Source organism: Zonotrichia leucophrys, chromosome 1 (genome assembly GCF_028769735.1).
Source record: "Zonotrichia leucophrys gambelii isolate GWCS_2022_RI chromosome 1, RI_Zleu_2.0, whole genome shotgun sequence".
NCBI classification, from domain to species: Eukaryota; Metazoa; Chordata; class Aves; order Passeriformes; family Passerellidae; genus Zonotrichia; species Zonotrichia leucophrys.
This window is the reverse complement of record NC_088169.1, coordinates 5,881,364-5,905,467: the sequence shown is the minus strand read 5'-3', so window position 1 is coordinate 5,905,467 and position 24,104 is coordinate 5,881,364. Positions and strand designations below refer to the sequence as shown.

Genomic DNA, 24,104 nt, shown 5'->3' with positions numbered 1-24,104 from the left:
TTGTAAATCTTCACACAAAGTTGGTAATTGTTTCCATGGGATAAAATCAAAGGCACAGGTGTCTTTGACTCCATGCCAGGTCTCTCAGCCCCCTTGCCAGGGCCTCGAATCACCCAGGCCAGCCAGAGAAATGTCCTGGGTCCCGACACTTTTGGTTTTGTTTGCATGAGGGATAACAGAAACACAAAAGAAAGGGTGAGCCATCCTCACAAAAAGTACTTCCAGCAGTGGAAAGCACATCCTCCAAGTGGTGCTGGGCACCACAGTGACCTTCAGGAGCCTTCCAAAGGAAGAAATGAAACCCCCAACGCTGGTTGCGTGTTTCCTATATCACTTTATTGACCGCCACTGACCACGTTCTCAGGTTGAGCGCCAGATACCAGCGGGAGAGGTGGAGCTACCCTAGAGTTACAGGAGAGCAAGGGAGACAGCGTGTCAAACACAGGCTGGGGAGAGCTGGCTGGGGATGGGAAGCCTCTGCACAGTGGTGAGCCCCCCTCTCTCCCCCCCAAGGGCCTACAAAGACGGTGGAAAGACATGCTTGTCCTCCTGTCAGTTGTCCCAGAGGGAAATGACAGGGCAGAGGTGTGAACAGAGACACTTAAACACTTTGCTGAAAGAAAAAAAAATACACATTGCAACCCCCCGAAGGTGAGATGTTATTGGTAATTATTATTATTGTTGTTATTATTTCTCCTGCAGTTGCAAGGAACTCATGGCAGGTTCGGGGCCTTGAGTGTCGGGCTTGGCTCTGTTGCTGTTTGAGAGTAACCAGTTGTGGGGTACAGCAATTCTGCAGGGCTTTTCCCCTGTCCCAAGCCTTGCCTCGAGGCTTGGTGCACCAGCAGCCAGTGTTACTCGTGCACTCCTTCCTGCCTGATGGTGGAAATGGGATACAGCACCAGACAAAGACCCTTTCAGCAAGTACAGCAGCATGGCAGCACTGCCATCCATGCCATCCCCACCAGGTTTAAGCTTCCAAGTCCACCAGCCGCTCACCCAGCCCCCCGTTCCATCCGAGGGAAGAGGGGGAAAACAAAAAAGAAGAAAACAAAAAAAAGGAGGAAACAAAGTGGGGGAGGAATCAAGAGAAGAAACCCCTCTAGACATTCACTGATATCTACGCCAAGGCTCTGGGAGCGGGACCTGCAGGTGGTGGCAGCCGGCCCAGCGCCGCCGGGCTCAGGAGGAGGGCGCCGAGCTGGGCTTCTCCTCCCGGGACACGGGGATGGGCCTCTCGCTGTGGCTGGCGTCCATGTTGGAGGGGACCTTGGGGCCCGAGAAGGTCAGCATGCCATCGTTGGACAGCGAGCAGGTGATGGCAGCCTGGTCCACGTTGGCGGGCAGGCGGTACCGGCGGTGGAATTCCCGGGAGATGTAGCCATGGTCATCCTGAGAGGCAGTGGGGAAAGGGGGGGAAGGCGTGTCAGAAACTCCCCCTGCCTCCCTTTGTCCATCTCCCACAATCACCCTGGCTTATTGTGACACTGCACTGCCAGGACTGCTGGGCATGCCTCTGCTGGGCTTAACTTCACAGGTTTGTCCCCCCTGACACCTGTGAAGCTGCAAGAGCTGAGCACAGCAGCAGGGAGTGATTTTGGCCATAGGTTTGATCCCAGGCTGGGATTTGATTTGGGCTTCTGATTTCAAAGGACGCTTGGAGACAAAGTCTGGAGGCCTGGGAAGGTAAAGGCAAGGCAGACGTGTGCAGCCATGCATTTATTTATCAGGCTGCAATGCTGTGTCAGCCAAAGTACACAATCCTGGCCCCCTTCTTTTTTTGGCCAAAAGAATGAGAAGTCGCAATTATTTTTTTAAAGTTGGCCATGAGAATAATAACTATATTTAAAAATACATACTGTTTCCAGGCTAGAGCCTTGTCTAGCCAAAAATGTGTATGAGAAAATTAAACCCCTGCTGGTATAATTCACTTTTCGACCCCCACAGATATTTCCATGACATCCATGTTAAAAGTTTCCAAGCCTGAGGCACTTGGTTGGTTTTCTTTTGTTTTGTTTGCTCTTGCTTTTCTCTCCCAGACTGGCATATAAAAACTCTGTTTTCACTAAGGATTCTGGCTTATGAAAACTCAGCCATGCTTCAGTAGTGCCAGATGATGTTCTGTGTCTGGCTCAGTGTTATTAGTGAACAATGGACATGGTCATCTGATGGTTATGGAAGATGATGATTGAAAATAAACAAAAGAGGGGTGGATTAGCTTGTTATTTTCAGATATCAGGTGGGGGCTCTATGGAAACAGCCCATGCCAATAATGACAATTCATAATTAACTCCTTCTTCTGATATAGTCATTTTTTTTTTCCTTCAGCTGAGAACTGTTGGAAAGAAGGAAAACAGAGCTGGACTCTCCAGCTGCTCCATCATCACCATCACTTCCACTTACCTGCCTTTCACTGTGCTTGCCATGGATTTCCACAAAGTCGTCAATAATCTTCACGCTCAAGTCTTCGGGAGAGAAGTGTTTTACATCCAGCATGATTGTGAACTTGTCCCGATCAGACCTCACCTGAAACGAGCATTGTCACACAGTGAGGCCCCAGCTCTGGCTGTGGGGCACTGCCAACATCACCACAGGTCAAAGTACAAAAAAGGGGTGCTCTGGCACTTTTCCTTCTGTGACTCTGGGCCTCAGCAGGGTCTTCTTCCCATTGTGGGGACCCAGGGAGAGTGAGAGGGCGTGGGAGGTGTCAGGGTCACTGGGAGGCTGTGGGAGGTGTCAGGGTCACCAGGAGGCCATGGTTGGTGTCAGGGTCACCAGGAGGCCATGGTTGGTGTCTGCACCTTGGCTACTGCTCTGGGGAGAGGTGTTATTATCCTTGCTGCTATTCTTGCACTAAAAGGGGACCCTTTAGCACTTAGTGGCCTGCCAGATGGGCCAGGCACAGAGAAGGGATGGAAACCAGTGTAAGACTCTCTGGGAGCACGTGTTTTGTCCTTTCAGTGATTTATGGTTTCGTTGTGGTCGTAGCTCTGGGAGGAAAGCAGTAAGAGAAGGCTACAGAAAGCACCTGTACCTGAATTTCAGATCACAGACCCCATAGCTACACATTCTCCTACAGAAAATTGCTCTGGGGTCCTTCAGTGAGAGATTGCAAAACCACCAAGCTCCCAAGGTGGAGAAAACTCCCACTTGCCAGGGTCCTCTCCCAAGGCGAGCTGCCCTCACAGGCACTAATTCTGGCAGCAACCTTGCTCTTCTTCACTACACAGGTGGTGGGCACAGAGGAACAAAACCAGCCTTTTTGTGTTGGAAACAACCCTCAAAAGGAGCCAGAATGGTTCCTGTTTCTCAAAGGGAAGCTTTGTCCCCAGTGAGGGCTCCCCTTTGTGCCCAAGAAGGGGTGGGTGGGCTGTGCCTGGCAGTGGCTTTGGGTTCTTCCTTGTCCAGGAAATGTGAGATGTGGGTGGAGAGGAGCAGTTGGAGGCACAAGGAGGGAGAGGAAGGAAAGGAGAAGAAATCAAAGGGCCCTTACCTCTGAAATGCCCGACTCCAGCACGCTGCGGAAGAGGGACTGCCTGTAGTAGGGGCTGATAGTGGACGAGAACAGAGGCAGGAGGTCATACTCGAGGAGACCCTCTCCAAAAAACTGGTCAAACAAACGGCTTGGAATGAGGGGTCCCAGAGCACGCTTGAACCAGGGGTGCTGGATGGTAATGTCCATGCTGCTGCTGCTGCTGCTGCTGCTGCTGCTGAGACCTGTGGCTGCAAGGGGAGAGCAGAAGGGGCAGCGCCGCTGCTGGGGAGACGGCGATGCCTTGGCTGGAGTGCAGCCCCAGGGAAGCTGCCCCTATATATACCGGCCTGGCAGAATGAAGGCATTAGCAGGATTCCTCTGGAAAGACATGATCTCATGATGGAGGCAACGTGGTCAGCAGAAATGCGGAGACTGACCTGGAAATGACAGTCTGGTTGGAATCGGTGCCAGATGTCCTGGAGGGATGATGCCAGGCAGCAGGCTGCGAGGCACAGGGTGCCCAGGGGTGCTGGCACGTCCCCTGTGGAATCAAGCAGGCTGAGCAGGACACCCCGGTGGGCAACTCAAAGATGCTTCTGAAAGAGATCTGCTCCATGGTCTTCGTAACCTGACCCTGGGTTTCATTAATTTGCTTCTTTTCTGCCCCTCCTCGAAGCAGAAACTCAATATTTCTTCCAAATAAATGCAACAGCTTTCCTCCAAGCAAGGAAAAAGGGTCGGTTTCAGGTTGAAGAAGAGGAAACTTTTTTGTAACTCACTACAAAGTGCCTCTGCCACTCAAGAGGGGCCTGACGCTCCTGGCACAGGGATCATGGCAGGACTGGCAGGGAAGCAGGGCTAACAAATGATGCAGAGCATCATTTTTTGTCTGAAAAAACAAAAACTTTCAACAAAAAAATACTGTTGCTAAAGAAAGAAAGAAAAATAAGCTTGGTCTCCCACCGTAACATCGGTCCCAAAGCTGCTCTTGAGAGTGTCCTTGTTTTGATTTAGGAGTGATGTGGGAGATCCATTTATCTCATGGTGTCACAGCACAGATCCTGCTTAACATGCATTTCTGGTTACAGCTGTTTTTCATTTCTGTTTCCCTAAAAGCCTCCTTTAAGGGGTCAGCTGGCACCCTGGGCTGCCGGGCAATGGGCACCATGCCCGCCGCCGGAGCCGCAGGCTCTGCCAGAGAGCTGAGGTGGCTGGGCTCTGAAAGGGCAGCCAGGCTGCCCAGCTCCACAGCAGGGCTCACAGCCTGTGGCCACAGCTGAAAACCCATTTCCATCACATCCAGAGATGCAGGGGTTGTGTTCCAGGAGCCTCTGAGAAGCAGAAACACCCATGCTGGGAGTCTTGTGCACCTTTTACAGCCAGCAGAGAACAAAAGAAAAAGAGGAAAGGGCGCTTCCAAAAGGCACTCCAGATACAAGGGGCTGAATCATCCTCTCACATTGTCAGGGACTACAGAAACTAAGGGTGGTTGAGATCTTGTCCTCTTCTTTGGGAGAAACCAGATCATTCCAGGCCAGAGGAGCTGAACTGAGAAAAGCACTGAGGCTTTTCTAGCACTGAGTGATATCCAGTTGGGAATCACCTGGCATCCAGGCACTGTGTGGTCTTGGAAAATCCTTGACCTTGGAGGAATTGTAGGAGCCAGAAGATCCTGTTACAGAGACTTTCCTTCATGAAAAGCAAAACCACAGTAAAGGCTGCTAAGAAGACAGACAAGAGCTTAGGTTCCACCTTACGTGGCTCTAGCAAGAAAAGGTCCCATGGTCTGGCCTTGGCTCTCAGGCATGAAGGATTTTCTAAAATCAAGTGTTAAAAACAGATCAGTCACTCCTCAAGCCATGGAGGGGGAAACCACAAGAGAGACCTAACCCCTCATTTATTCCCATTGTACCAAATTTGTCATTTTGTTAGAGGAATTAAGGGGAAGCAAACGAGTCATGAAGCACTACCAAGACTTTTTTCTTCAAGAACTCTGTGAGATTTGTCCTGGCAGTGGAAAAAAAAAATCTCTCGTCAGCCAGCCAGTTCCAGAGACCTGCTAACCTGTATTTATCCAGCTGGCAGCAGTGACCTGATGTAGAATCCATCACCTGATGTGCAGGGTAAGAGGAAAAATGAGAGGAGAGACACAGGAACAAGTTCAAATCCCAAAGCACTCACTAGAACACACAAAGCGAGTTATTTATTTGGCTGGTAGAGGAACTGTGGGAACTGTGCTCACACAGAAAATGAGATTTGGGGGTCTGACAGACCATTTGGGCCCAGGTGAGGGGTGAGGTGTGAATGCCATCCCTAAAGGGTGTTGGGAACATCCTCTCTGTGTTTCCCAAATCAGGGGTTATGGTGGGAGCACAGGGAGCAATGCACACAATGGCAGGATCCTCTCTGGGCATCCTTCAGTCCTCACAAAACTGCCAAACCCTTGAGCTCTGACCTCCAGAGTGTCCCCCAGATTATTCCCTGGATTATTGAGGCCAGGAGGAAGGAGGGAGCCCAGGCTGCTTTAAGCCAAATCCAACCAGGCCTTGAACACTTCCAGGGATGGGGCAGCCACAGCTTCTCGGGGCACCCTGTGCCAGTGGGCAATATACAGGGAACCAGAGCCCTCTGTATGTTCAGAGAGATGAAAGGAATTGACTTGTGAGAGAAAAATGAGAAATATGTCTTCAAGTGAATTTTATCTGAATTTATGTATATTACCACACACTCAAATAATTGAAAAGCATCAGCCAACTTTGTGGTTTTATGTCTTTATTTTCTTCTGGACCTACATTTTCATGGCTTTCCCTAGAATTAATCATATCCATATGTCTTAGGCAGACATTTTTGTCCTTTGTGGGCAAAAATATTTCCCTGAAATGTAAATACCACTTACAGTTTTTTTTCTGATGCAGACTTCACACTGCCTGTGTGTCTCTGGGGAAAAGACCAATCTCCTGAGATGCATCACATGTGACTTGCAATGGTCTAAAGCTTCTGTGTCCTGTTCAGATGAGTTGTCCATGCTGCCTGGGGGGACAGATGCCTCCAGATCACATCATCATGTGGGTGAGCAGAAAGGTGGAATGAGACCCCTTTAGCAGTGTCTGTGTCTCAGGAGGGAGCTGAGGAGGCAATTCTAATTCTAATTCTAATCTCCTTCTGCACAAGCAAAGCTGCTGAGATGAATCCCATCCAGTGGGAATTTGGTATGAGAAGAGAAAATGATCATTTTGCATCAGTTCAGCAGCCCAGACCTCACAAGACACGCAACATTTGAGCATCATTATCACCTGCTGAGCAACAGCAGTGAGATTTGTTGCCAGAAATTGAATGGAAGAAAATTAATGCATATGGTCATGAGCACATCCCAGAGCAATGCATCAAAGGCAGTTTTTCCCCAAATATTCATTGCAAGTTTAGAACATGAGTCAAACTGAGGAATTCCTCCAGAATGTTCTGCTGTCCAGCTTACCTTTGAAATAATCCCTTCCTAAACCATGATGTGTAATTGCCAGCATGGGAGTGAGACATTTAGTAAAGGATAAACTGAAGAAATCCCAGACCATGTTCCGGAGTAAAGCTGCCATCAGCAATCCCAGCCCTTGCTTGTGTTTAGCTGCTCCCAGTTTGTCTCCATGACTGACTCCCACCTCCCCATTTCCAGATGAGCCCAGGGCTGTCTCCAACCCCCTTGCCAAGCTCTGTGCAAGCCCAGGGTGAAGAAAAAAGCAAATTTTGAAGTGCAGCTGACACTGGTCAGTTGTAGTGACTGGGGAGGGTTTGTAGGAGATTCTGAAGTGCTGACAGAAGGGAGGTTCCTGTTCCCATCTGCTTTGCTGCAGCCCCAGGAGAGCCAAGAAAGACAGACCCTGCTCTGATCTGCACTTCTGCTCAAGTCAGGTGTACCCTGTTGTCACTGTCAAATTTTCTGAAAAATCCTTCACCAGGATTGTTTCTCCTGGGAAGCTGAGAAGCCTCAGAGAAAAATGAAAACAATAATTATCTGATTGCTTCTCCTGTGTTTGCTGCTTTGGAATGTGGTTGGAGATTGTTGATCCAACAGGTGATTGTTTGATTGGTTTCATGTGAATTGTTTTAACTTTATGACTAATCACCTCCAGCTGTGTCTGAGGAGTCAGTCACAAGTTTTTAGTTAGTATCTTGTTAAGCCTTCTGTCTGTATCCTTTCTCTGTTCTTTAGTGTAGTTTCAGTATAGCATTCTTTAATATAATATAAGTACATAAGATAATAAATTAGCCTTCTGAGAACAGGGAGTCAGATTCTCAATTTTCCTTCATCCTGGAGACCCAGCAAATACCACACTCTGTCACCCTGCAGAGGATGCAATCTCCTTCCATGAGATAGTTCTAATGGAAAACAGGAATGCATCCCAGTGTTTTTTCTTTCAAATACACATATCTACCCCCAAAATACAACTATATTCATCTAAAAGGTCCTCTGTGTTTAGATGTCAGCTTTTTAGTCATGATATAAGGGATTGAGCAATCTCTGGCAATATTTAATGATAAAATTGTTGCAGCATGCCAGTCAGACTGTTTCCACTTCATAGAAATCTCTGAGTTACAAAAACAAGATCATGAGAGGGACATGAAGCTACAGTAAATAATAATGTGATTTTTTTTTTGCAAGTTTTCTTCTTGCCACTCTTGCTGCTGTGGAAAATACCACTTAACGTATGTAAGAAAGCTGCTGAGTGGGGAAAAGAAAGAAAAGACCATGTTTTTCTTAATCTTGCATAGATCAAGCTTTGGAAAGGATGCAAGAAGTCAGTATGAAGTCATAGAAGTCAGAATGCAAGCAGTCAAGCACAAAGGGCAGGCTCACTCCTGGTTATCAGTTTTGGCTGCTAAGCACTTACTAAAAGCTTTTCCTAGAAATGACCACAGAGCAATTTTTTCTTTCTTTTTAAGGGAAAAGTCCTGTTTTAATAAGACTCATTTCCTGTTCCTCATGGCCAGGAGCTTCAAAACTTTCCACCACGGTGGACCTGGGATGCTGATGGAGGAAGGAGCAGGTGATTATAACAGCAGTGAGACTCATTTCTCTCCCCACCAGACACCATGGAAAGCAGGTCAGCAGTGATCCTGATGAGTTCTGGATGCTGGTGACATCTTGTTGAGGTTTATAAGGGATGGGAGGAAGGGAGGCCACGTTATCAGTGCAGTTTACACCATGCTTACCTGGGGTTGGGGCTGCAGGCCTGGCATGAGAAATGGCAGGCACTATTTTTTTTTTAATTAGATTAATCAGTGATTCTTATTAAAAGCAAAGACCACTTGAAAACAACTCTTGGGGAATAGTTCACAACAAAAAAGAAGCCGGTTAGTGGGTCACTACATGCTGAGCACCTTTGAAAAAAACAAAAACCCAAAAAACCACCACCAAACTGGGCTTGCTTTTTTGCAGGGATTTGCAGGGCTCTCAGGAATATGCTTGTCTCTCTGTAAGACCAGCATATCCCTGAGATCCCTGCAAATTCCTGTGCCTCTCAAACAGCCCTGAGCTGCCCAGCTGGGAACAGGTGAGCAGCCCCTGCCCTCCAGACAGTTGGCCAAGCTTGTCCTGGTGCAAACCACCACAACCCTCCCTTCCCTCACCTCTGCAGCTCCTGCCTAAGGAATGGTCAGCCCTGTACCCCCAGGTTTGTCCCAGGTGGTCCCCACTCATGCTGACATGGCTTTTGTTCCAAGAAAAGGGACAAAGCTGCTGAACACCAGAGCCAGGGAGGGAACAATCACAGCGGGGACAAGTCGTGGAGGGGACATTTTTGGTTTTCTACTGACAAAGAAATCTTCACCCCACCACTTTTAAGGCATAATCATCTGTTTTATTGCTGCCCTTTGTGATTCTTTTTCTACTGCAACATCTCCTTTTTGCCCTTTTTAGAGGCGTGGGGCAGTTTTCATTTTACAGTTCACAGCAATCCACAGTCAGCTTTACAATTCAGCTGTATGCTGGAAAAGTTAAACATCCACTCTACTTATCCTAAGACTGATATTTATTTTATCTAAAGAATTTATATAATATCAACAGTCTGCCTTGGTGCAGCCAAAGAGGCTTAAAAAATTACTAGCAATCCCTTTTTTCCACATCAGAGCCCACATCCTAAACACTGAACAAATCCCATCAGTGTTTAGGGCACATAATATCATTGTTGTCAAATCAATGGTGAATTTACGTGCTGCTAATCCTTGGCACTTAGTCAAACAAGCTCAGCAAGTTTTAGCGGCACAATGCATTTTATGTTTTCATCAATGGATTTGCATAGGGAATGAGGGATGCTCTTTGCTTCCCAGCCTGCAGCAGCTCCCAGAGGGTGGGAGATGTGGACAGAGCATCTCACACACGCCCAGAGAGCAGGAGAACAGGGACAGGAGCAGGTCTGGAAGTTCACAGCTGCTTAGCAGTGATGCTTCTCCCCATCTGTAGATCTCAGGTGAGTATCATCCTGTAAAATGACTTGGCAGAGGTACAATTTCAGCCCTTTCCACTCCCCTGGTCCTTTCTTTAAATAAAATTATCTGGCTTGCAACTTCACAGAGCTTGCTGCTGGGTTCCCCTGCCTTGCAACCAGATCTCATCTCCCTGAGCTTTCCATGGCCCCTTGTATAAAATATTCCCTTGGCTCTGAAATTAGACCCATTTTTATTTTCAGATCAGAGAGTTTGAGGGCATATGGTTGTTTGTGACGTGATGTTTACTTGTCTAAAACAAATAATTATGGCAAATGAGGCAACACCTTGAGGAATTAAAATCTGGCTATTTTTTCAGAAGAAATGAGAAATTATGTCCATTCTTGGTTTGGTGTGAACCTCAAAAAAAAAAAAAAATACCTCTTTAGATAGAGACCTCTCCAAAGATAAATCACAACTTGCCATAACTTTGAATCCATAGAGTAATTTTCTTTTTTCTTCCAGTGTTCTTGACTGTTTACATGTGGGTTATTTCTTCAGAGTCCATATGAGCATTCCTGCACTGAGCAGATCATCCTACAGAGCCCACTGCAGGGTGATCATATAGAATTTTCTTCTCCAAAGGTTTGATATTTTCTTCTCCAAAGGTTTGATATTTTCTTCTCCAAAGATTGATACCCAGCCTTTGCACTGGGAAAGTATGGAATACAGGGAGGAGTGGGTAGCCAGCAAGAAGAGTGAGTAGCCAGAAGGAAAAGTGGCTTTATCTGCTGGTGTGGGGGAAGTGGTGGTGATGTAGTGGCAAAGGAGAGGCAGGAGGAGGAGGTCTGGAGGAAAGAAGACCTGGAAGAGAAGATATCATGGAAAGAGAGTGGTCTGGTCAGGACAAGGCATTCTGCAAACCCTGCAGCCACTTGGTGATGGTGCAGTAACAACCCAGTCCTGGTTTGAGTCTGCCTCTCTCTGAGCAGGGTTGGAGGGGAAGCTCTAACCACTGAATGCATACATCATTGCATGAATCATTGAGCCACCCAGGAAAGCTCCACAAGCTGCCTGATTGCAGGTGATGCTGCAGGAGTTGTTTAGTGCTCAGGTGCAATGGGGGACTGGGAATTGAGCTGTTGGTCAGTGCAGAGTGCCTTGCAGAGATGGTGGACAGGGCAGGAAGGCAGTATCAGATCTAAGAGGGGCACTGATGAAGGGGGTTTGGACTGGCAAGGCTTGTTACTGACTCAGGCTGGGGAGTGGGAGGTGTTGAGACACCTGCTGGTACCACAGACACTGAAACCAACTCAATTCTCCACCAGATTCTGTGTGCACACAGGCTACCTGTATGATTGGGTTATTTAAAGTTAAACCAGAAAACCTACAGTGATTGAACAGCCAAAGACTGCTCCAGGGAGCAGGACTCTTCACAGGAGTGAATCTATGAACCTCTACCAGGTTCCGAAATACCTGAGCAGCAGCACAGGATCTGCAAATCTGCCCATGCTGAAGAGAAACACAAAATAATCACAGCTTTTATCTGGCTCAAAGGGACCCACTCTGCCCATCCAGCAGAGAGCAAAATAGCCATCTCTTGATGGGATAATGATCCCTGTCCCTCACGCCTGGATGCCAGACAAGTCTGTTAGGGTGGCAGCTGTCTGGTGACTTGGAGAATTTATTTTTACACTAGCTCAGTGATGGGAACCTCAGAAAGAAAAAAAAAAAAAAAACATCCCTTGGCAGAGAAAAGACCCTAATGAACCATTTGTCTAAGCTGCTCCCAAATCCTCTTGCTGGATTTGTGTGCACTGATGTGAGGATGAGCATTAGCGGGAGGTGCTGGGGGTTACCGGAGGAAGGATTAGCGCGGCAGAGCGGGAGCGCAGCGCTGAGCCCGGCTCCGTGCGTCACTGACAGACCCAGCCTGAGCCAGCAGGGCTCCTCTGCCGTGCTCACCCCAGCTCCAGGGCTGCTCTGCGTCCCCAGAGTCACAGCAGAGCCACAAAATCCTCCCTGACGTCTCTTTCAGAGCTTGTGAGGCAAACAGAGCACACAGGCCTGTGGCTCTCGGGTTTTGTGTTGCTGGAATGGCTCCCGAGGTATTAAAGAGTCTTTTTTTTCCAGCCCCGCGACCGAAGAAGAAGTTGAGATTCCTCAGCTCTGCTTTTCAAGGTTGTTTATTTTCTCTTATCTAATATATTCTTTCTTCTGACCTGCTGAGATCTGTTCAGCAGGTCAGGTTGTGGCACAGCGACAGCCCTTGGCATGCTGCTAACTTGATACTACAAATTATGTGTACTTTATTTACAGTCATTTCCCAATACCTTTGTTAGACAGTCTGTCTATACTCTAAACCAATGCCACCATCACAGCAGAAGATGGAGGACAAGAAGAAGAAGGAGAAGGACAGAACATGTCCAGATTTCTCCATCTTGCCTCTTGAACCCCCATCCTAAAAACCCAAAAATTCTACATTTTCACCCTGTGACAAATTAACTATCATTCTATTCAAACTCTTGTGGCTTGTAAATCTTCACACAAAGTTGGTAATTGTTTCCATGGGTTAAAATCAAAGTCACAGGTGTGTTTGACTCCATGCCAAGGTCTCTGAGCCCCCTTGCCAGGGTCTCAAGTCCTCCAGAGCAGCCAGAGGAATGTCCTGGGTCCCAACATGCACCCACATTTCTCTTCACAGAGAAAAGCAAGGCACACCTTCCCGAGAATATTTCTGAGATTCACGTTCTCCGAACCTCAGAGAAAGGAAAAACAATTCTTATAATTTGCTGCGTCTGTGTTTGTGCAAAAGCAGAATGCAATATGGAGATTGTTTACCCAGAGTGATGGTGTTTTGTTTCCTTGGCCTATCAGGGCCCAGTGTGTGTGTGTGTGGGGGGGGGGGACACACGACTGTTGGGTGACAGTCACGAGATTCTATGCAGTTGAGTGCTTGGCAGATTCAGTTCAGATGTAATGTAATATAGTGCAATATAATATAGAATCATATAGTATAGTAAAGTAATTAATTAGCCTTCTGATAAGATGGAGTCAGATGCATCATTTCTCTCCCCTTCATTAGGGGTGAAAATATCCACTATATGGGCCAGACAGAAGCACACTCTGGGGGAGGAGCTGCAGACTATGGGACAATCAAACTGGAGAGCATCACATTCCCTGTCAGAAGCCAAGACATCTCTCTGGCTGTCTTGGATAGTTCAAGCCCCTGCCCGGGGGGCTCAGAGACCTTGGCACACAGCCCAAGACACCTGTAACTTTGATTTTGACCCATAGAGCAAATTACCACCTTTATATGAAGAATTATAAGTCAAGAAAGTTGAAGTAGAATACTAGTGAATTTGTGACGGGCTGAAAAATAGATTTTTGGGGTTTTTAGAATGGAGGTTCAAGAGGCAAGATGAAGAATCTGGGCATGTCCAGCCTTTCCCCTTCTTCTTCTTGGCCTTCATCTTCTGCTGTGATGTTGGCACTTTTGGACTGGTTTAAGGTAGAAACTCACTGTCTAACATAGGTGATAGGTATTGGAAAGGAATTGTAAACATTGTACACGTAGTTTTTGGTATAAAAAGATAACACTGCCCTGGGGGCAGGCAGAGTGCCTGGAACTGTCCTGCTGAACGGACCTTGGCTGGACAGAAGAAAGAATATTATAGATAAGGAACAATAAACAACCGTGAGAACTAGAATAGAAGAGTCTGACTCCTTCTTCGACTGCCAGGCTGGGAAAAGAGACTTTCTGACATATCTTGGGGTCACTCTGAGCAGTAGAAGTCCCAAGAATTCCCCAGACTTTAACCCACAGCACAGTGCTGTGCTCAGGCACAGCAGATGGGATCACTGCTGCTGCTGATGCTACACCAATGGCCATGGCTCTGCTGTGTATAATTAAGGTTAAATGATAAAGATTGTCACAGCATCTGCAGTCTGAAACAACCCCTCTTTTCACTTTCTTTCTTTTTTTTTTCCTTCCCAGATGTTGTATGCATTTTGCCAAAAGGTCATAGCTGGGGGGCCAAATATAGTGAGGGAAAACAAGCAAACAGAAAAATCCCTGCTGCAGCTGCTGAGCAAAAGAAATAAAAGAATTTGTATGTTAGTTCTGGGAAAAGTGGTGCAGTGGAGGGGAGTTGCAGCTGTGGGTGCAATAACAGAGGGAAATTCAGAACAATAATTTTTAAATGCAAGGTCCCTAATCTAAACTCTCAGTGTGCAAACATAAAAGCATTTGAATAACTTTTCTCACTCCTTAGGCTGACACAGTGACCTGTAGATCACAGAGGGGCTTTTCAGTGACCCAAAGAGGGTGCTCTCAGTCAGAGAGGTTTAAATAATGCACTTTGTGATCAGCTGTGGATGGAGGAGAATGGTTCTGGAGCCTTCTCACTGCTTTCAGGCAGATGAGCAAATGAAACTCCAGTTGCTGCCCAAGGCTTGGTGCTCTTTCTCCACCTAGAGCACAGCAGGAGGAATGTTCTGCAGCCACACAGAGAGATCTGAGGTAACTCTCCTTCAGTGATATCCACTGTTTTGCCACTGATTGAGTGTGTTCAACCTTCCTTTCTACCTCCAAAGCCTTGTCCTGCTCTCACTCTGACTTTCCAGTTTTATATTAGCCAGGAAACCTGTGCATTTCTGTGCTGTGGAGTGATTAAATCCTGTCAGTGCTGTTCAGCCTTCCTCTGGGTCTGTGTTGCTTTACAGACCTGTTCCAGGGTTCCGAAAAGAGTTGGTGTTTCTCAAGAGCTGCCTGCTCTTCCCAATCCAGTTAAAAGCACACCACCATTCTCTGAAGGGCATGAAGATTTCACTGCTTTTGTGACCCTGTTGTGCCCATCCCCTTCCTGTCCCAGCCTGTGTTGGGGACAGGAAGCTGGCTCCTGCCCCAGAAGCACAGGAGGGATAAGAGAAGGAGGGCAGACATTAAATCATTCCTATGGATGATTTAAATCATGACATTAAATCATGACATTAAATCATCCCTATGACCCCAACAAAATGTGGTCCTGGGGGCTCCATCAGCCCTGCTCCTCTCAAGGGTAGGCACTGCTTCCCAGGTGCTTACCCTTACTTGCAAGGAGACATTCACACTTTGGTGCTGATTAGCCTGGAAAGGGGAAAAGGGGATTCAGGCATGACCACACTGGCTGTAGTACTGGCCCCACTCAAAATGTGTGTAAAGAAAGCATCCACAGAGGGCAAAGGGACTTTTCCTATGGGAAAAGTATTCCTGAGTCTCACAACTCACCCTGGCACACAGCACCCTTCCTCCTGTTCTTCCAGTCACTAAACCTAGCCAGTCCTTGGGCAATGTTTCTCCTCTCAAGCACCACCTTCTTCTGGAATTTGGGGGGTTCTGTTTTTTCTGAAGACAAGAGTTTCAAGAGGCTGCAACTGTGAATGACCCAGTCCTTCAGCCACTGTGCACTGCTGCAGCTGTGATGCTTTATTTGCAAGCCCTGATCCAGGGGGATGGGTTATCTCAGCCTTCAAAGAAAAATCCACTTGTGTTGAAGAAATAAAAAATCAGCCAAGAGAATACCTGCTGTGATCAATAAATCATCAATAAAGATTGGCATGTGTCTTTAAGAAAATGAGGACAATCTTCCCAAAAACTGCATCTGTCCTTCTGGGATTCCCAGAACCTGAGAATTCCAGGCCATGTAAGTAGAAGAGCAGCTCTTGTAAGGACTGTGATAAATGCCTTCACACTGAGAGGAATGATAGATTTTGTCTTTACAAACAAGCTGTGGGTCTGCTGGTAGATAAAACCAGCACTGGGAGATAAAAGAAACAATGGGAAGGGTTCCACTGATTGATGAATGGAAGAAGATCTTTGCTTTTACGAATAAACTTTATGTTTGCTGATAAATGAAACTGGATATTGAAAGGTGAAAGAAACAATGGGGAAGAAAAAACCCTAATTTCCATAAGAATTAAAAATTCCAAAGGAGGGTTATACATTAGAGGGCAATCTCTGGTATCAGGCATTCTGGGCAGTCCATGCCTCTCAAGTACCTCAGCCAATGGGGAAAGAGAGAAGGGAAATACAGCCGGGAAATTGGGATAAAAAGGAGTCTGTGTCCTCCAAAAATTTGAGAGATCCCAGGGGAATGCCCCATGGCCTCTCCCTTAATTCGAATAAAGTAAAAGGACACCTCTGTCTCCTTTTTGGACATAAACCTCTGGTGTTTGTGGATTAATTTTCCTGACAACACCAAGCAGAAGGGACGTTGCCCTTCTCCAGTGAATGTTATTCCAAGGGTTTGGACGTGGCTGCTCCATGGCTCACAGTGGCTGGCAAGGGCTTTTTATCCCCAGAAACTGTAGTGCTGGCAGATTTTCCAGTGTGTTCACAGCACATCAGACGCAATGTGCAGCCCTGAGATCACAATATGCTCTACATCCATTTAACATCAATTCCCAGAGGTTGCCACACTGCAGAGTTGGCTTTTCCTTTACAAAGCACTCAGGCAAAATGTGCTCCAGGGTCTGCAAATCTGCCCAGCTCTGGAAGGGGTGCTAAGGGGTCATTGCTGCCATTCCCAGGCACTGCAAAAAGCTTTTCCAAACCTCTGAAAAGCACCAACACCCAAACTGACAAGAAGACCTGAATTAATCAGGAATGTCATCCATCCCAGCGACTTGCTCTGTTAGCTGTCTCTTATTCCCTACATAATGGACAAATGTAGATGCCTTATTCTCACCCTTAAATCACATCAGATTTTCAAAGTGTTCATCTCCCAGCCCATTCTGGTCCATAGACAATAAGATTTTCCCAAGCAGCCCCCAAGAAATGGGCCATATTCTTCTAATACCTGGTGCAAATAGTCAAGAGGTGGGGAAATCACATTATCAACCAAAGAAAAGGAGGTGCAAAGGAAAGAGCTGAGGTTTCACCGTGCTGCTGCCTTGTTTCACACCTCTTTAGCTCATCTCCCAGAGCAGCACCCTTTGGAGGTCAGCACTGTCTTTAACGTGCCCATGCAGGATGACTTCTCAGCCTGAGCTCATTCCCTAAACCCTTCCAAGTGCAACGGGAAGTTCAGCTAGCTCCAGAGCAAAGCCTTGTTATGTGACCCTCAGCCTAAAAATCATTGCACAGATTCCAGAGCTGAAAAGTCCAGCCTGAGCCCTCCTCAGGCTGCTGCACCCACGGCCAGGGAGCCTCTTGTACTCCCACATGCTCTGACCCTTGCACCAAGTGCTCAGCTTGCCCAAAAGTGACACACACAGCCCCCTCACAGCTGGATCTGTGCTGCAGATGGCCACAGGGATGGACCAGAGATGGGGAATCACCAGGAAAAATGAACACAGCAGCAAGTTTTTCTTTCCTGACCTTTACCTGGATGTAGGAGTGCTCAGGAGCACACATCATCTACCGGTGAAAAACACCAATCACTTGTTTTTAAATTTTTTATATGTTTAATGGTAATAAAATGGTTATAAAAATAGTAATACAATTAGAGTAATAATAATTTGGACAATTTGGATTAAGACAATATGAGACAATAAAAACAAAGAGTTACGGACAGTCCGGGTACCCCTTTCTGGGCAAAATAAGCCCAAAAAAGGACACACGTTAACAGAGGATTAACCCTTAAAAACAATAGCTTGTTGCATATTGATACACCTCATCCATGATGCATAAATTCCATTCAAACACAGGATTCTGTCTGGTCAGCGTGAGCTTCTTCCTCTGAATCCTAGTGGCATCTTCATGGCTGAGCATGGCAGGAAGAACTTCATTTCTTCTGATAATGGAGCAATAAATTCTCTTTCTCTGAAAGATTTAGGTGTCCTGTGGCTGCTGTCTGGTGTGAGTACCTCATTCATTTCTTACAAAAAATATCCCACATACATAGTTCCTATTTTAACTACAAAAGTTACATTTTAACGACAAAACTACATTTACGATACTTCTAAAAAGTTAATACAGCACTACTAATCAATACAACATAACACATACAGTAATATATCTGTGTAGAGCCATGTAATATGCCCTTTTCACATACCACATCAAAACAGAGTGAGCAATGACAGCCTGTAGGATTGGACCTTTTTAATCCAGCTATTTAGTGGAATGTGTAATTAGACAGCAGTTTTAGGTGAGCCTGCACTGATATACTTGCTCAACACCCAAGCTCTGCTAACAGGACGTTTTTTGCAGCCATGATTTTAGGACCACTTCTAGTCTAGAAACACAGCAAAATTCTCATGACATTCCAGTGAAGAGAGCTGCTTAGGAAAGCAGTTTATAAAGGGGAATTAAACAAGAAGGCTGTTTTGTAGGCATTGGCAGAGTGACTAAAGAGCCGTGGATCTTGCCTTAGGGTGCTCACTGCAGCTCCCATTTGTTGAGAGAGACAAAGGCACAGAGCCTGTGTGGAAAAGGGTTGGGATGGGCATGTGCTGCTGCTCTGCCACTGCAGATGTGGAAGTGGTTGGGTTTAATGACTGTCACAGAGGTAGCCCAGGAATCCCTCTTCACCTTGTGGAGGTAATTCCCACATTCACAGAATTATAGAAAGGTCTAGGTTGGAAAACACCTTCAAGATCATTTTGCTCCAACTCCCTGCTGTAGGCAGAGACACCTTCCACTGGACCAGTTTGCTCAAAGCCTCATCCAGCCTGAACACTTGGCCTTGAACACTTCCAAGAATGGGACGGCCACAGCTTCTCTGGGTAACCTGTGCCAGGGCCTCACCACCCTCATATAAAGAATTTCTTCCCAGTATCTAATCTAAATCTCTCCTCTTTTAGTTTAAAACCAATCCTCCTTGTCCTATCACTGTCTGCTCTTATACAAAATCAGACTCCCTCCTTTTTTTGAACCCACTTTAAATACTGAAAGGCCACAACAAGGTCTCCCCAGAACCTTCTCCAGGTTGAACAACTCCAGCTCTCTCAGGCTGAATCTACAGCAAAGGTGCTCCATTCCCTGCATCGTCTTTGTGGCCTCCTCTGGACCTGCTCCAATGGGACTTTCTTTTGCCGAGGATCCCAAATTTGGATCCAGCACTGCAGGGGGGAGTCTTGTGAGGGCAGAGTGGAGTGAGACAATCACCTCCCTTGGCCTGCTGGACACCCCCTTGTTTTGCAGCATGGGGAGTTTCAGAGCTGCCAATGCACATGGCTAACTCATGTCCAGCAGCGTCCCCAAGTCCTTCTCCAGGGCTGCTCTCAGTAAATTCTTCTTCCAGTCTGTGCTTGTGTCTGGGACTGCCCTGACCCAGGTAAAGCACCCTGCACTTGGCCTTGTTGAACCTTGTGAGGTTCTTGTGCTTTCAGTTCCCAAGCTTGCTCAGGTCCCTCTGCATGGTCCCATCCTTCCATAGTGTCACCTGCCCCTCTCAGTTTCCCATCCCCTGCCAATGTGCTGAGGGTGGGCTGGATCCACTCTCTGTGCCAATGGGGAAGCCATGCAAGAGCCCTGAGGGACACCCCTCATCCCGGCCTGCAGCTGGACATGGAGCCACTGCCCACGACTCCCTGGCTGTGTTCAGATCCACTTCAGGCTGGTGAACAACCTCCTTACACACCACAGACACCATTTCCTTCAAAAGAACTTCTTTTACACTAGGCTTTCCAAAACCGTAGTTAATGCATGCACTTCTTAGGCCAACAACTGATTCATTTTTTAAATAAAATCTAATATTTGGTGTCAGGTGAGGGTGCAGACAGCCACTTTCAGCCTCTGGTTAACAGCCTCTTCCCTAGAGGTGTGTCAGCCCCAAGCAGAGGCAAGGAATCAGTGGATCCTGCGAGCCCCTTGCTGCAGGCTCCCTCCAGTCTAACTCCATCTTTAGCACTTTCATCTCTTCTTTTGTTAAGGACAGTAATGAAATAAAATTCAGGCCCTTTTTGGGTTAGATGAGACCTGGAAAACTCACTGGGACCTGTGAGATCAGCTCACTGAGATTGCAGCAGCATGGTTCTGAAGTCTCCTGAATGATGCTGGCCTCCCTTTGGGATCTCTCTGGGATCAGCCCAGAGGGTCTCTGCAGTCTGGGAGCTGGGGGGAGCTGAGGGGAGGGACCCCAGGGCCCTTGGCAGCTGCCAGCCCGGAGTCAGCATCCCTGGGCTCCTGCACAAGGTCCATGGGGAGGGTTTTGGCTGTTCACCACAACCAGAGGCAAAATGGGCCAGAGAACTGAAATCAGCAGTGCACACCTGAGCCCAGGGCTGCAGGAAAGCTGCTCCAGGTGCAGTGGGAAAAACCTTGCAGCAGCAGCAGCATCAATGAATGCACAGGGAGACTTTAATTTGGGCTAAATGGCTGAGTAGCCTCATGCCAGCTGTGCCTTCAGCTGCCTTCTAGTACAGTTCAGGCTCCTTCTTTGTGATACTGCCACCTTCCAGCTCCCTCATACCAGCAAAGTTAACAGAAACCAGTGCTCTTGCTTGTGGTTGTTTCAAACAGATTTTAATCCTGTGGGGAAACTGCTGTCTAGTATTACTGCAGCATTCAGTATTGCTCTGCTCTGAAATTTAACCTCACAGGTGGGCTCCTGGGAACCTCCCTTTGTCTTCTGCTAATCCAGAGTAGAGCAGATCCTTCCCAGGACCCAAAGGACATTTCAACACCCAAAGGACATTTCAGCGGCCGTGCAGAGCTGCGTGGGTTTCCTGTAACACATTCACACCCCAAGTGTTACTTCCTGAGCTGGTGTTTCTTCAGCTAGAGCTGCTTCTCAGTGCTAAAACCAGTGCTGTAAATACTATTGATCTTGGGCTCTGCTCTGCAAAAACACAGTTCTGCTGGGTGTTGTGAACATTTACTTCTTGCTAAGCTGCTGGGAAATGCTTTAAGAGCATACAGCTTAGCAACAACACTGACCTTTATTTTTTTTATTTTTAATTTTTTTTTCTTCTTCCTCAACCTCATTGCTTCCTTAGTCAGGTGGCAGCAAAGTTTGTTGCTGCAGTGACTGCCCTGAAATTAAGAGCTAAAACAACAATGGGAAGAATTCACACGAGGCACCACAGCTCAGGGGCTGTGTCAGAGGCAGCAGCTCTGATGCCTGTGCTTTCACAGGGCTGACTAAAAGATCTGCACCAGGCATCCTGCAAGGCATAATTGGAAATAATAATTTCACAGGATTAGAGCTCTTTGCTTTGAAAATTAGCAGCTTGATTTCTCATAAAATTTTCCAAGGTGCAGAGAGCAGAGCCTGGCTTCAGCTCAGCTCATCAGCACTTACCTGGCTCTGAGGGGTGATGCTGGCAGGGGAGAAATGAGAGTTTGGGCTCAGGCTTCACCTCAGGCTGCCCCTCAGAGCCTGGTTTCCACTGCCATCACTTTTGCAGGTGTAAATCCTCACCTGTGGTAACCAAGGCCACAAACACAGCCCCACGTGCACGTTTGCCTGTTGTACATCTGTGTGCTCACATCAGGGACAGCCTGAGCAGGATTGGCCCCCACCTCCTGCTCACTTTGGGAGTGATTTGTGTGAGGGCAGGATGAGTAGAGCACAACAGGGACATCTGTTGGGGAAGATGAAACAGGAAAGCCTTATAAATATGATTGTCCGGCAAAAGATTTTGAGAATATAGAAACTATAAGTGAGATTGAAATGAAAGCAAGCTTTGAGATCCCTTAGTTACTGAACAACTGGAAAACAATGGTATGGCCCTCTGCTTGCAGACAGCCCAAGGGTCAGAGCAGACCCTACTAGCTTGGCAGAAGGGGTCCTAAGAGGAGTTTTTAGGGTTTAAAATGTAACACAGTATGGTAATGTAATGATTCTTATAGGCTGTATGGAAATGTTATAGGATTTGTATATTGTACTAGTTGGTTAGTGAGAATTAGAATATTCAGCACAGAAGAAGATTTATGGTATTGTAACAGGAACCTCAGTCTCTTACGCTCTTACTCCCTTACCCTTTTACTTGCTTACCCTTTTATGCTCTTACCTTTTTTACTCTCTTATCCTCTTACCCTCCTATCCTCTCAACCCCTCTCCTCTCTGGGGCCTGCTCTGAGCTGTGCCTGGCAGCTCCCAGCAGGGCCCTGGACGTGGGCCCTTTGCAATAAACCACAAGTTCCACGACCTGGCTGCAGAGATCTCTCATCTCCGTCCGTCCTGACTGTCCTACCCCCCGACACTCCTACAGACACCCATGCAGTGCAGGGCACAGGAAAGCCCTGGGGACCAAAAGCCCCTGAACAAAACCCCACAGCAAAACCACATTCTCCTTGCCCAGCTCTGGCTGCCTGTTGAAGCAGGAGGGGTTCCAAGCAGCCTCCATGGAGCTCTCTGCCCTCCAGAGGGGCTGCTGGGAGCCAGGAGAGGAGAGCTCACACACCACAGCCTTTCTTAGGCACTCCACACACAGCAAGGTGATCCTGTTTTCACCCTGAGACTTCCTGAGGGGATTCCCATTCCCTCTCAGGGCCTGGCTGTAACCATCCTGCTTCTCTCTCTGCACCAGGAGATGTCACCTCACAGCTGACACAAGCAGAGCACACAGCCTCAAGCTGCACCAAGGGAAATGCAGGTTGGAAATTAGGAAAAAGTTCTTATGGAAAGAGTGATAAAGTTCTGGAATGGCTGCCCGGGTGGTGGTGGAGTCCCCATCCCTGGGTGTATTTAACAAAGCCTGGATGTGGCACTGGGTGCCAGGGTTTAGTTGAGGTGCTGGGGCTGGGTAGGACTCCACGATCTTGAAGGTCTCTTCCAACCCAGTGATTCTGTGAATTCTGTGAACTCAGGCTGGTCTGGTAATGCTTTCCTAAGGGCTGCCATGCCAGCAGCTTTTCCCAGGTTATCCCTCCCTCTCTCCCCCTAAGTGAATCCCACACCTGGGTCCCCTCACAAGCATCTTCTGTTCCCCCAGGACCCCCACAGCTCCAAGAGGACACAGTAAACCCCCCTGGTACCACCCAGCACCTCTGAACTGAGGGGAATCCAGGCAGCTCAACCCTTGGCACCTTGTTTCACATGCCAGCAAGAGAGATGGAGGCATAAAATTCCTTGTGGGATCTACATTACATCAGCAGGGCATCCCTGCTGCTCAGAGGGCTCCTGGTGGGGACAGGGCAGCAGTAGCTGCACTGGGGAGAGCCCACACTGCAGAAACCATCCAGTTGAAGCAAATCTCCAGTTCCTGGAGCACAGGGTCACTCACAGCCCTGCTGTGGGCTCTGCTGTCCCCTGGTGCCCATCCCGAGTGCCCTCAGCAGGGTCCTGGTGGCGTTAGGAAAATTAATCCACAAACATCAGAGGTTTATGTCCAAAAAGGAGACAGAGGAGTCCTTTCTGGCTTTATTCAAATTAAGGGCAAGGCCATGGGGCATTCCCCTGGGATCTCTCAAATTTTTGGAGGACATAGACTCCTTTTTCTCCCAATTTCCTGGCTGTATTTCCCTTCTCTCTTTCCCCATTGGCTGAGGTACTTGAGAGGTACAGACTGCCCAGAATGCCTGATACCAGAGATTGCCCTCTCATGCATAAGCCTCCTTTTCAGTTTTTAATTCTTATGGAATTTAGAGGTTTTTCTTCCCCATTGTTTCTTTCATCTCTCAATGTCTAATTTTGTTTATCAGCAAACCCAAAGTTTATTTGTAAAAGCAAAATCTCTTTTTCCATTCATCACTGGAATCCTTCCCACTGTTTCTTTTATCTCCCAGTGCTAGTTTTATTTACCAGCAGACTCACAGCTGGTTTGTAAATACAAATCTGCTATTCCTCAGAGGGAATCCTGCCCTGGATGATGCCCGGCTCAGCTCCTGCCAAGGACGGGCAGCGCTGCGGGCTCCGAGCCCTTCCAGCCAGCGGAGGGAGCCCCAGCAAAGGCAATGGAAACTCCTGCATCCCCCCCCCGGAAGTGCGGCATCCCCCGAGCATCCCCGGAGCGATTATTCCGTGTGCAGGTCAGAAAAGCAGCACCTCTGCCGCCAGGAGGGTCCAGCACACATCTCAGGCTGCTCCTTGGCTAAAGAACAGGCAGAAAAGCTTTAGAGCCCCCATGGAGTGCCTGAGCCACAGCCTCTGCACCTGCACTGCCTCCCCTCACTGGCCAGCACAGCTCCCAGGGGATTTGGGGGAGGATTTATTTTGATTTTTCGTCCAAGCCGGGCAAGCAGCAGTGAGCCTGCTGTGGGTGTGTGGTGCCTTGCCTTCCTGCAGTTTTCTGTTATGACTGGGGTCTTTCCCTAAACAAATAATTTTCTGTAAATAAATGAGAG

At 47.6% G+C, this 24,104-nt stretch overlaps 1 protein-coding gene across 1 annotated transcript; it reads right to left on the bottom strand.

Moving 5' to 3' along the window:
• Positions 1 to 1,182: 1,182 nt before the first annotated feature.
• Positions 1,183 to 3,705, bottom strand: CRYAA (crystallin alpha A). The gene is made up of 3 exons (XM_064703172.1): positions 3,494 to 3,705; positions 2,404 to 2,526; positions 1,183 to 1,392 (listed from the first exon to the last, which is right to left on the bottom strand). Exons 1-3 carry the CDS (start codon positions 3,680 to 3,682, stop codon positions 1,183 to 1,185), a joined length of 522 nt encoding a protein of 173 aa, XP_064559242.1. The 5' UTR covers positions 3,683 to 3,705.
• Positions 3,706 to 24,104: the final 20,399 nt, after the last annotated feature.

What these genes read in the sequence shown, in the direction of transcription:
- CRYAA (XM_064703172.1), bottom strand. Translation starts at nt 3,682, where the DNA reads ATGGACATTACCATCCAGCACCCCTGGTTCAAGCGTGCTCTGGGACCC. An exon ending in TGGAGTCGGGCATTTCAGAG is followed by an intron (nt 2,527 to 3,493) that starts GTAAGGGCCCTT and finishes TGCTCGTTTCAG; the next exon opens with GTGAGGTCTGATCGGGACAA. An exon ending in GCAAGCACAGTGAAAGGCAG is followed by an intron (nt 1,393 to 2,403) that starts GTAAGTGGAAGT and finishes ACTGCCTCTCAG; the next exon opens with GATGACCATGGCTACATCTC.